Source organism: Bolinopsis microptera, chromosome 7, assembly GCF_026151205.1.
Source record: "Bolinopsis microptera isolate Bmic1 chromosome 7, MBARI_Bmic_1.0, whole genome shotgun sequence".
NCBI lineage: Eukaryota > Metazoa > Ctenophora > Tentaculata > Lobata > Bolinopsidae > Bolinopsis > Bolinopsis microptera.
The window spans coordinates 9,394,614-9,407,881 of NC_087078.1; the positions used below are offsets into that span (position 1 = coordinate 9,394,614).

The window sequence follows — 13,268 nt, forward strand, 5'->3', positions numbered from 1 at the left end:
CAAAGGCAATACTTGTAATGCTACTTGGGGGTAGTAAGCTTGGTTTCAATTTTGATCCTTCTTTGTCTTACAACTTATAATCTCAGTTGACAACATGGCTGATGTTTGACTACAATAAACACGTGATGCCCATATGGATGAGCTTGTGTTTGACTACCGGAGAATCAAACGAGTGAACGTTTTAACAAGAATTGCGCCCGTTGTTTCGTTTTGGCGGACGCTAGATTTCCATTTCACATTTACTATAAATTTAAGTATAAGCTCCAATCAGCTCACTTCAGTCTTCATGATAATAATATTGATAAATTATGCATTAAGTACAGGAAACACTTGAAATTCAGTTCAATTGCCAAAGAACTTAACTTGTAAAGCAAAGAACTTAAATTGTAAGCAAAGGTAACTATACTCGTGTACACATGACACATCAATACACTACGCGTGCCACGTACAAATTGGGCTTATAACCTAATATTATACATTACATCGTATACATTAAAACACAGTTGCGCCGCGCATTCATAGATCACAGGCTATCTATACATCACATCTCCGCAAGCAATCCTTGCGCGCGCAACTTTTTCGTTGCATGGTTACTAACGGAAGTAAGGAAGGACTGACGACATATTTAGACCCACCTACAACCTACGTTACTGCAATTTCCAAAATCCACGTTTTTCTGAAAAAACGTCCATTCGTAACCTTTCACTATTGCCTTTTTTCAAAAGGGTGAAAAGGAAAAAATATGTTCCGTTTTTAATGTTACAAAATACATGATATTACTTCAAATAATTGCCAGGTTATTCAACGAAATTGCATCTGAAATTCAGTCTTCTGAGTTCTGAGGTCAATATTTACAATTAAATAATATCAAATATTTTGGTTTAGAACTCATTAATGATGTCACTCCGGAATAAGTTCATCAAACAATTTGATGCCAACAAAGACATTTAACATTGGTTGATTGGTTCTATTAAGTCAGCGATAATAATTAATATCTTTAGTCAGCAGTATGATCTATGAATTTAATAATTGTTAAAAACAACTTGATAAAATATTTCAAGTCATACTAATAACGTCATACTAATAATAAGTCATACTAATAACGAGGCAAACAACTGAAGGCTCAACAAAATACAATTAATTATCAACAACAATTATAAATTAACGTATAAAATAAAACATCAGTTTTTCTCGTGAGATCGCTGATAAAAGACGAAGGAGACGGCTGTATCCCAGGCTGAGTGTAAAGCAAAGTCCTTTATTTTGTGTTTACTTGTAGTGTGATTCCACTGTGCCACCTGAAATGTACCGTTATTTGTAAGTTAAGTTAAAGCCAATATACCCTGATTATTGGCTTTAATCTGACTGGATAATATGGTATTAACTATTATCCATTCACACAAGCCAGATTATTATTAATTCCCATAATTCTTTTTTTTTTCTGAAGTAAGTGAATAATAATTTAAACAAGAGTAGTACTACAATAAACACGTGATGCCCATATAAGGGTATATAACTAACCGAGCAGTACTACAATAAACACGTGATGCCTATATAAAGGTATATGACTAACCAAGCAGTACTATAATAAATACGTGATGCCCATATAAGGGTATATGGCTAACCGAGCAGTACTATAATAAACACGTGATGCCCATATAAAGATATAAGGGTATATGACTAACCGAGCAGTACTATAATAAACACGCGATGCCCATATAAGGGTATGTGACTAACCGAGCAGTACTACAATAAACACGCGATGCCCATATAAGGGTATATGACTAACCGAGCAGTACTATAATAAACACGTGATGCCCATATAAGGGTATATAACTAACCGAGCAGTACTACAATAAACACGCGATGCCCATATAAGGGTGTGAGACTAACCGAGCAGGTGGTGTCAGCTTCCTCAGGAGGTGCTTTAGTCTGAATATTGTTAATACACCTCTTACATTGCACTTTGCAGTTTGGAGGGAATGGTATTAGAAACATAGAGTGAGTGATATAAAGAGGAATTATTGATACAAATTAAGATGGAAAAGATGGAACACATAGCTAGCAACTGCATAGTGCATACCATTACTGTGTGGCAATGATAAGTGGAAACGAACAGGACACACAGGAAACGATGTAACAGAGTCGATATATTTTAATGTTGCCATGGGGTGGCAAGTCCCCATTCACCAGTCTGTTAGCTCCTGTTAAAATCAGATTTATTTTATTTGTTGTTATTATATAACTGTAGATTAGGCAGTAGTAGGGTTTACTACTTACAGAATTAAATTCTGGCTTGTTTAGTCCTTCACAGCGAAGGTGGTGCCTTACTCTTGATCCCCTATCAAGATTCTAAAAAAAGTGCGATGAGATTGGATTTTGACACTAGAAGTGCGATTTTCACGTGTCACGTGCAGTGGCGAAATGTACTCCCCCCCCCCCCCCCCCCCCTCCAGCCTGCAAGATTTCTTGCCCCACAAATTATTTTCTATTTAAAAAGATTTCGCGAGTTCCTTTGTAAGCGAAAAGTATGTCACTGTTATTGGATCCATAAATAACGAAAAATTTACGTGCGTATTTTTATGAATTATATTATGTTACATATTGTAATTATGGTAAGCCTCACGTAGCCCGATAGTTTAGGGCGCGCTCGTCAAGCAGTCGACTCGGGTTCGAGTCTCGTCAACGGTCATCCTTTTGGCAATTATTAATTATTTTACTAAAATTATCATCAGAGCACCTTGTAATATACGTTATCCGATAGATTATACTGTTCATACTTCATCTAGAGAACTAAGAGAAGACTGGCATTTAAGGATTTGTCCGGGGAAGGCCTCGTTCACACTGGAACATGTCAAATTATTGTAAACGGAGTTATCTGGTAATGTTTGTTTTGTTTATGGCTAGAATTTAGAATGGAACCAATGTGATGAGGATCCAGAGTTAATTACCTGCTAGGATTAATAAGTCAGTTCTCCAGTTGAAGAGACCCTTTCTCAAACTTTTAATGAAGAAATATTCACTATGCCTATGGCAGTATCAAGTATATTCTGTGAAAGATGGAGTAAACTGTAGCCAGGAATAGTACCTCCTTTAATGGTAACCATGGTAACTATAGTAACCACTGTGAATCTTGATCTTATAACAACTAGTATCCTTTAAGACTTAGACAGTACAGTGAATAAACACGCTGAAAAGCGATGAAAATGCAAGCGCGCGACCGAATATGTAGTGCTGAAAGAGGGTGCCGAAATCTCGCGGAGAATCTCGCGATATCGTGAGCCTAGCTATTATTATTATATGAGATTTAAACGAAACTCGCAAAAATCTGGCAAAAATCTCGCGCGCGTTACGTCGAAGTTTTCACGCTATAAACAAGTGATAAAATACACGTTAAGACTTAAGAGTATAAAATACATGTTAATTTCCTAATTCCCTCAACTTTTAAGTTAAACTTTTTCTGTTTCCTCATTTATTTACAAATTTTGTGCGATGAGTCCGGCTCGCAATCTCGCATAAATCTTGAGCTGGGCTCTTGATCAGATTGAGTGACGAGATCAATGATTGAGTGCAGAGATCACTGATTGAGTGCAGAGATCACGTATCCGATGGATTTTGAAATGGTCATATTGTCATAACTCACCAAAATTTAGAACACTTTTCTTATTCCTGTCATCTTTGAAATTGAATTAGAATGTTTTAAACTTAAAGGACCAGTTAACTGAAAAATTTGTAGTCTCCAATTTGGCTAAGATTTAAATCAGCTGTGACAAACTGGTAAAGAATCGTATCGCCGAAAGAACCAACTCTCTATCGTACGTGTAACGCGTGTTATTGCAATAATAAGCTGTGGCCTCGTGACGTCATAAAGTCCCTCAGTGCGCGCTTGCATAGCGTAATTTACATTACAAATGTTTATCATCGTCAATAAAACACATGTAACTCACTCAAATTTTAGAATTATGACTACTACCCTAGTTCTCCAAAATCCTTATAGTTTTGGCTATCATTCTAACTAAAGGAATAGCTGATTGGATGTACAGTGCTCACGTCATGATTTTAAACAGTGATGTAGGTTCTTGAACAGTGGCGGGTGAATGTACGGTTAGAAAGTTTCTGCTATTACAACTTATGTTATATGTGATAATTTTGGATTGCTTTCATTGCTTAATTACACAAGCAGCTAGGGAGACTGTACCGATTATTTTTGTCCATGAAACTCTAACGAATTTAGAAAGGATCTAGATAAGTAGGAGTTTGTTCAATTCCGAGAGCAATTATATTTATAGCATATAGCGAAATTTAAAACTTTAATCCGCATGTGTCAGCCAGAACAGGAGACAAGAAGTCTGGCTACTTTACGGCCGTTCCTCTGGGACCATTAGTAGAAGTAGCTTCTATCAGAACAGTGCCGTGGGAACAGAATTCCCGCCAAAATACCCGGTCTCGGGTCTACCAAACAGTAATACTGTTCGGAGTGTACGGTGTGCAGTGTGTTTTGAATTAGACTTACGGCTTACCTAGTTGTTATCCTAATTGCATTATCATCGGTACATAACATAAATAAACTACTGGTAAGTTTAAATACCAAGTGCAAACGTGTTCAGTCAATCGACCCACTGAACAATTATAGAATTTCCAAGACCCTATTATTCTCTGGCCATATATTACGGCACGATCGATTGTTAGATGGCTAAACGACCAACGTTATAATCTATACAATTCTAAAACTATGAGCTAGCACTTTAATCTAAAAATACACTTTTAATATTACTCCTGATTTTTACATTTCACGTAAAACATTGTCGCCACAGGTTGATCATGGACACTAACAGCTTAATTTGAGATAAATGACTTATGAGTTTCTCTAAAGTTAACTCTTAAGTTGTGTACTCCAGTCATTTATGGACATTTATGGAAATGAACCTGCAAATGTTCAAATACTCACGAAACTTTGCACAGACCTTCCTGAAGGTATGAATAAACGATTTTCGTTTGGAGACATTTTTTTGACCGTGGAGAAAACCCAGGAGGGCCACGCCCCTATTGACCCAATAACGTAACCGACCCCTTGCTTCTGAAGGTCGTAGAGGCTTCAAAATAGGCTTAAACGAAGCCGCATATGCATGTTTATATAGGAGTTATTGAGCAACACATGGCCTAAAATCCTTACTTTTCGAGAAATTCGCCAAAAACCATTTTGGGCGTGGTGCTGAGCCCATTTTCGATAGGATCGTGATAGAGTCTTTAGACAGGGTGCAAAAGAACCGCAATTAGCATATTAATATATGACTTACGAACAAACATATGCCTTAAAGTGCTTACTTTTTCAGTTATTGGCGAAAAACTGATTTTCGGTTCCAGAAATCATACAAAACTATGGGTATCTGGCAACTTGGGCTATGAAGGCCCTAAAGGTTTTTGAATGTGTGCAAATTGTGCAGAATGGCCATGTTTATATACAACTTATGAAGCAACATGTACCCTAAATTACTTACTTTTCGAGTTATCTGGGGGAAAAGATTGTATTATGTCCATTTTCTACCTGTAAAATACAGTCTCACGAGCTCTTCTGCGCGCGGGAGGGACTTTATGACGTCATCGCCAAAATAATACAAACGTTATTTACACGCGTTAGAGAGCAGTTAGAGATTTAGGAATTTCGACTCGTTGCTTAGTTTGCTATTTGTCACAATCTGTCAAAATATGAGGATAACTTTTTTTTCAGTTAACTGGTCCTTTAACATGAGACTCCATGTTGACAGTTTAGTCTTAGAGCTTATGTATTAAGCAACGTAATACCGTGAATTATTGAAGTGGTAGAATTGTTGGTTGCAGCCTGCTCGACGCAGATTACTGAACTAAACCCTTGACTGGAGGATAATGATGTTCTTTAAAACTAAAAACTGTGCCGAGAATTACAGGTCAATATAATACACTTTATGGTGACAATAGTGGAAAAGAGTTGTATCACGTCGTGACCCCCACGGTCGTTTCACTATGGTGAAACTCTACCCCTGTAGAGTTTCTACGATACAGGGGGAGCCGGGCACTCGTGCGCGGCGGGTCATACAACGTATGACAAGAAAAGAGGGATGGGCGTGCAACACCCACTGTAATTAATTAAATTTGCCGAAACTTTCAGGAAATCTAAGTTTGACCCATATCTATAATCTCTGAAATTTCTGTGCAATTCTAAGAAGAATTACGTGAGTTATTAAAGGGTTGCGTGTGGGTAGTAACTTTTGGGCCACCCTGTATAACTATAACACACATAACGCAGACACGCACAAGAATTACATTTTTATTTCCCGCGACGAGTGCGAAGCACGAGGGATTGTTTATATGAAAATAACGCTGACTTGCTTTAGCACGAGGGGTTATTTCAATATAACTTTAAGCGTGCAGGCGTTTTGTGTCATAAACTCCTCCGGGATGTTGCTAAGTGCTTGGGCTAATTCGTTTTAACATTTACCTTACATTCTAGCTAAATAAGATCAGTATGGAAAGTAAAAAATGGAATTGAAACGTATATTACAGTGCTGGCAAGCACGATCGTAGCCCTTATACTCACATTACTATTTACCCTCTATACAGATACTATTATACCCCTTTTACTGTTTTCAGGCATTAAGACTCACCGAAAGTAGTTCAGCAGGCATATCTTAAAGGACCAGTTAACTGAAAAAAAAGTTATCCTCATATTTTGACAGATTGTGACAAATAGCAAACTAAGCAACGAGTCGAAATTCCTAAATCTCTAACTGCTCTCTAACGCGTGTAAATAACGTTTGTATTATTTTGGCGATGACGTCATAAAGTCCCTCCCGCGCGCAGAAGAGCTCGTGAGACTGTATTTTACAGGTAGAAAATGGACATAATACAATCTTTTCCCCCAGATAACTCGAAAAGTAAGTAATTTAGGGTACATGTTGCTTCATAAGTTGTATATAAACATGGCCATTCTGCACAATTTGCACACATTCAAAAACCTTTAGGGCCTTCATAGCCCAAGTTGCCAGATACCCATAGTTTTGTATGATTTCTGGAACCGAAAATCAGTTTTTCGCCAATAACTGAAAAAGTAAGCACTTTAAGGCATATGTTTGTTCGTAAGTCATATATTAATATGCTAATTGCGGTTCTTTTGCACCCTGTCTAAAGACTCTATCACGATCCTATCGAAAATGGGCTCAGCACCACGCCCAAAATGGTTTTTGGCGAATTTCTCGAAAAGTAAGGATTTTAGGCCATGTGTTGCTCAATAACTCCTATATAAACATGCATATGCGGCTTCGTTTAAGCCTATTTTGAAGCCTCTACGACCTTCAGAAGCAAGGGGTCGGTTACGTTATTGGGTCAATAGGGGCGTGGCCCTCCTGGGTTTTCTCCACGGTCAAAAAAATGTCTCCAAACGAAAATCGTTTATTCATACCTTCAGGAAGGTCTGTGCAAAGTTTCGTGAGTATTTGAACATTTGCAGGTTCATTTCCATAAATGTCCATAAATGACTGGAGTACACAACTTAAGAGTTAACTTTAGAGAAACTCATAAGTCATTTATCTCAAATTAAGCTGTTAGTGTCCATGATCAACCTGTGGCGACAATGTTTTACGTGAAATGTAAAAATCAGGAGTAATATTAAAAGTGTATTTTTAGATTAAAGTGCTAGCTCATAGTTTTAGAATTGTATAGATTATAACGTTGGTCGTTTAGCCATCTAACAATCGATCGTGCCGTAATATATGGCCAGAGAATAATAGGGTCTTGGAAATTCTATAATTGTTCAGTGGGTCGATTGACTGAACACGTTTGCACTTGGTATTTAAACTTACCAGTAGTTTATTTATGTTATGTACCGATGATAATGCAATTAGGATAACAACTAGGTAAGCCGTAAGTCTAATTCAAAACACACTGCACACCGTACACTCCGAACAGTATTACTGTTTGGTAGACCCGAGACCGGGTATTTTGGCGGGAATTCTGTTCCCACGGCACTGTTCTGATAGAAGCTACTTCTACTAATGGTCCCAGAGGAACGGCCGTAAAGTAGCCAGACTTCTTGTCTCCTGTTCTGGCTGACACATGCGGATTAAAGTTTTAAATTTCGCTATATGCTATAAATATAATTGCTCTCGGAATTGAACAAACTCCTACTTATCTAGATCCTTTCTAAATTCGTTAGAGTTTCATGGACAAAAATAATCGGTACAGTCTCCCTAGCTGCTTGTGTAATTAAGCAATGAAAGCAATCCAAAATTATCACATATAACATAAGTTGTAATAGCAGAAACTTTCTAACCGTACATTCACCCGCCACTGTTCAAGAACCTACATCACTGTTTAAAATCATGACGTGAGCACTGTACATCCAATCAGCTATTCCTTTAGTTAGAATGATAGCCAAAACTATAAGGATTTTGGAGAACTAGGGTAATAGTCATAATTCTAAAATTTGAGTGAGTTACATGTGTTTTATTGACGATGATAAACATTTGTAATGTAAATTACGCTATGCAAGCGCGCACTGAGGGACTTTATGACGTCACGAGGCCACAGCTTATTATTGCAATAACACGCGTTACACGTACGATAGAGAGTTGGTTCTTTCGGCGATACGATTCTTTACCAGTTTGTCACAGCTGATTTAAATCTTAGCCAAATTGGAGACTACAAATTTTTCAGTTAACTGGTCCTTTAATAAACAGAGTTTATCCTGATTTAATTGGCAGTACTTACCATTACATTCATTTTAGCATATACAGATTTTCTCATGACGTCTCTCAACTTATGTTATGCCAGGACCCAGAACTAACCGGAGTTATTTTAGATTTGTGCCTCACCTTTGGCTTTAACTCCTGATTTCTGAAAATCTAGATTTACTGCGGACGTTTTTCCCGTTTAAAATTGCTAAAAACTTATTTTTGGTCTAATAATTGTGTTTTCGAGCCACACGCAAAAATTCTCTGCTACTCTCTGTAATTACATAAGTCTTCATAAATCTTAAAGTTAAACATTAGCATTGGGCAACAAGGAAATGACACTATCTGTAATTACATAAGTCTTCATAAATCTTAAAGTTAAACATTAGCATTGGGCTACAAGGAAATGACACTATCTGTAATTACATAAGTCTTAATAAATCTTAAAGTTAAACAGTAGCATTGCGCTAAAAGGAAATGACACTATCTGTAATTACATAATTCTTCATAAACTTAAAGTTAAAGTTAAACATTCGCATTGGGCTACAAGGAAATGACACAAAATGAGTACCTATAAGTATAATAACATATAATAATTCGACGAATCTTGCAAGCTTGCCTCTCCCATTGCACACCTTTCCTATCTTTACTAACTGGCTCGTTTATATAATCTTAATGTTCAGATTATTTTCTTTTACTTTAAAAGAGAAATTAAGATTTTGTGACAATAAGCACGTAGAATTGTAGGTATATTATCATTTTTTCATTATCTTTTCTTACGATAATAAGATCAAGAAAAGATAATGAATAAATAATATTAGGTGTGTAGGATTTCAGAAATTTCACAACTCAGATAATCATTGTGCATTAAATTTCTATTCCGTTAACATTGGTTAGCACTTTTTGGCCAGTCCCAATCAACAATCAAAATAACCTTCATAACTGCCAACTGGACCATAGTTAGATAAATACCGTTTGGACTGTGGTCTCTGCATATCATAGAGTGACCTGCAATTCTACATGATCACCCGAACTCTTAAAGGACACAATTATCTTCCATATCAAGGATTTAGTACAATAAGCTGCGTCTTGTAGACTGGGTCGGCAATTCCACCACTTCAATAATTCAAGGTAACAAGTTTCTTAGTAAAGCAGCTCTTAAAGTTAACCGTCCGTCAGCCAAGGAGTCTTATGTGGATGAGCATAGTTTATCCTAATTTAATGGGTGCTTACCATTAGTTTAGCATATTAGGATTTGTCCCGCTCTGCTCTCCCAATGCCTTGTATCACGTCGTGACCCCCAATGTCGTTTCACTATAGATCCTGTACTTGTAGAGTTTCTACGATACAGGGGGAGCCGCGCACTCAAAATTCAGGGCGAGCTGCGCACTCGTGCGCGGCGGGTCATACAACGTATGACAACCAATGCCCCAGCCCGAAACCAACCACTTTCGGAAAAATCTCCAAGTTGGCAATGCAAATCAGCTCTAAACGGTCAACGTTTGGACAAGGAATCCCATGTGGATGAGCATCAGGGACAAAAGGATTTCGCGATTATTTTTGCCAAAAATCGCGGTACCGCGAAATTTAACAGGCTATACATTAAACTATACATAAAATTTGTCGCGGAGAATGGGAAATTTCGCGATTTCGTACATGCCGCGAAATCCTTTTGTCCCTGATGAGCATAGTTTATCCTATTTTAATGGGTGCTTACCATTAGTTTAGCATATTAAAATTTGTCCCTCTCCCAATGTCCGGACACAAACCTGGCCAGAGTTCTCTTGGAGAGTTAGAGTTGTGCCTGACGTTTGGTTTTAACTCCCGCTCTCTGGAAATCTAAATTTATCGCGGACGTTTTCTCTCGGGTAAAATCGATAACAGCTGATTTTGGTAACGAACACTGCAAAGACGCAGCGAGCAGGATGATGCCATTAGGCCCACTGGTCGGCGCCCCTCCTAAAATTGAACAAATTAGGTGATTTTAGAGGATACGCCGGTAGAAAATTTCTAAAAAGTGTGTTTCTAGAGCAAAACGCGCAGTTTTGCTAGTACTTCAGTTAAGTTTTTCAAAATTATCCCACATTCAAACGACAATTTGGCCAAGGATGTTAAGTACGTAGCGTTTCTTATAAACGTACGGCATACGAGCGTATTCGGACAAAATTTAACATCAAACTTTTTTTCTAAAGTTCTAAAGCTGCAAAATGTGCCGTATTTCACGTATGTCTTAGAATTTAGACAAACAGCGTATTTTCGACTGGTTTTTCGGCGTACTTAACATCAATGATTTTTGAGCCCCCCTAAGATGCAAGATGAAATTTGTGATAGAGCCGAACCATTTTTTCTTTTGAATGCACCTTTTTGTTGCCTCTATATCTTACTTATAATTCAGAGAATTATCTTTGTTTGTCGTTTGTACGACCGCCCACGTGAAAATCAGACGAGAAATAGGTAGTTGCGTAGTTACCATGGTAACGAGGATTATTGATCAGTTTTATTGATATTACGCTGTGTTTAGTACGAGAAACATTTTAATTGGCTGTATCTTCAGTTCATGTGTAGGCTATTTTTTGACGCCACTTAAACTTACCAACAAAGAATACTATTAGCTTCATCCCTGTGACCACGGGTTTTCTAGTCATATAATCCATCACAGTGCTGGCAAGCACGACCGTTGCCTTTATTCTTAAGTATAAGTATAACTAACAGCCGTTGTTGCTCATATGTTCTATATTCGGGTTTCTATAAGTATAACTACCAGCCGTTGTTGCTCATTATATTTTATATTCGGGTTTCTGTAAGTATTAATTTTTCTAACTAAGATATTTACTGTTACCTTAATGTTGAAACTTATTCTTCATGTATGGCTATACCTTATCAACTTAGCATTTATTTTTGATTTTCACCTCACAATAATGAAATAAAACATTCAATTTGTATACTTCTATTTTAGGAAGACACAGATATGTCAGCATTTCCAATGATGCTAACCCTGGCTTTAGCATCACTTCTCCACTATAGTAAGTTGAAATTAAAGTCTTATGTTACATTTCAAATAATAAAAAGACCCAAACGTCCAACATAGGTAATTGCAAACCTTGTATCAAGATTATTCGTAAATTGTAGACATAAAACCTGTCTCTCCCTCAGGACCTCTGGCAGTGGGAGCAGAAAACACGCAGATCGATATAAAGAGTTCAGAAGCTAAGAGCCACAATAACAACAGACCGCCCTCTAACGCACATGATGGGAACTACAGTACGTTCTACAGCGTGAAAAATGGTGATACAGCCGGGAACTTTCTGAAACTCTATCTGGACGGTCTATACACCATCTCAACAGTGAACGTAACGACTAGACATACTAATAGATTCATAAATACGATTGTTATGGTTATAACAACAGATGCTGCAAGGTTAGGGGCTGATAACACGAAGACGGACTGCGGCACTGTGACAGGTAGTTTATCAAACTGAGATTTGGGCTATTAATAGATTTCTGTACTTCATAAACGCTTAACGTGGCGACTGGCGTATGTTAACTGACTAAAAATATACAATGATCTTTCTACATCCAAAATCTATAACTCCATGTATCCACAGCAAATGATTTGCGGACTGGCAACAGCCAAGAGGAGCAGACTTACCCGTTCGACTGTAAAGGTGGTAAAGGCGACACTATCATGATTACGGACACGGACTCCGGGACAACTGGGCACGGAATTTCAGAAGTGAAGGTCTACGGAACATCTTTTCCGAGTAAGTTAATAATATTAATACAATTTAACAACATTAACGTAGGAGATAACACGCGCACAGGCCACAGCGCGACCACTTTTATCAAAGTAAAGAGCACCACGTGCTCAGCAGACAGTAGGAATATGTTTACTCCTTAACCAAGATATCTAATGGGAGAGGGGTGACTATGGGAACTTCTTGTGTCACGAATACTGGACCCTCCTACTCAAGCACTAAATTAAAAGGGTTAGCTTCAGGTAAAAGTAGTTGAACTTACCTTGTATACAGCACCAGCAACTGTAGCACAGATGTGATCGTGACTCGGAGCAGTTCCGTGAGACTTCATAAAATCCAGATTCTGTGTTATGACGTCACCTGGAGGAAACAAATATTAAAGACCAAATTTTAAATCAATAGAAAAAAAAAAACGGACGTCTTGAAACATTTATCTTGAAACGCACAATGCCCATATAAGGACCTAACCAGGAATAATACGTGATGCCCATAAATAAGGACCTAACCAGGAATAACACGTGATGCCCATATAAGGACGTAACCAGAAATAACACGTGATGCCCATATAAGGACCTAACCAGGAGTAACGATGTGTTGCTCCAACTCTTCTCCCTGTGAAGCTATCACTCTAGTCCTCTTGTAAGGAGCTCGTATTATCTCCATGTTTACTTAAATCTAGTGAAGTAGTGGGGATTATACAAGAAAACTTTAGAAGAATAAGCGTTTTATTAAACTAATTTAAGTGTAAATAATTTAGTCAAAGGCAATACTTGTAATGCTACTTGGGGGTAGTAAGCTCGGTTTCAAT

General features: G+C 37.7%; 1 protein-coding gene across 1 annotated transcript; it reads right to left on the reverse strand.

Annotated features, from left to right (window-relative positions):
• Window positions 1-764: 764 nt before the first annotated feature.
• LOC134818958 (exosome complex component RRP4-like) lies at window positions 765-13,131 on the reverse strand. Its single transcript, XM_063828695.1, has 4 exons — window positions 13,039-13,131; window positions 12,723-12,820; window positions 1,894-1,973; window positions 765-1,298 (listed from the first exon to the last, which is right to left on the reverse strand). Exons 1-4 carry the CDS (start codon window positions 13,121-13,123, stop codon window positions 1,259-1,261), a joined length of 303 nt encoding a protein of 100 aa, XP_063684765.1. The 5' UTR covers window positions 13,124-13,131; the 3' UTR covers window positions 765-1,258.
• Between the last annotated feature and the right edge of the window lie 137 nt (window positions 13,132-13,268).

Bases quoted from the DNA above. Each gene is read 5' to 3' on its own strand.
- LOC134818958 (XM_063828695.1), bottom strand. From the start codon at position 13,123: ATGGAGATAATACGAGCTCCTTACAAGAGGACTAGAGTGATAGCTTCA. The intron at 12,821-13,038 runs GTTAGGTCCTTA...TGTTTCCTCCAG, and splicing joins GCAACACATCGTTACTCCTG to GTGACGTCATAACACAGAAT. The intron at 1,974-12,722 runs GTAAGTTCAACT...CATTCCCTCCAA, and splicing joins TTGCTGGTGCTGTATACAAG to ACTGCAAAGTGCAATGTAAG.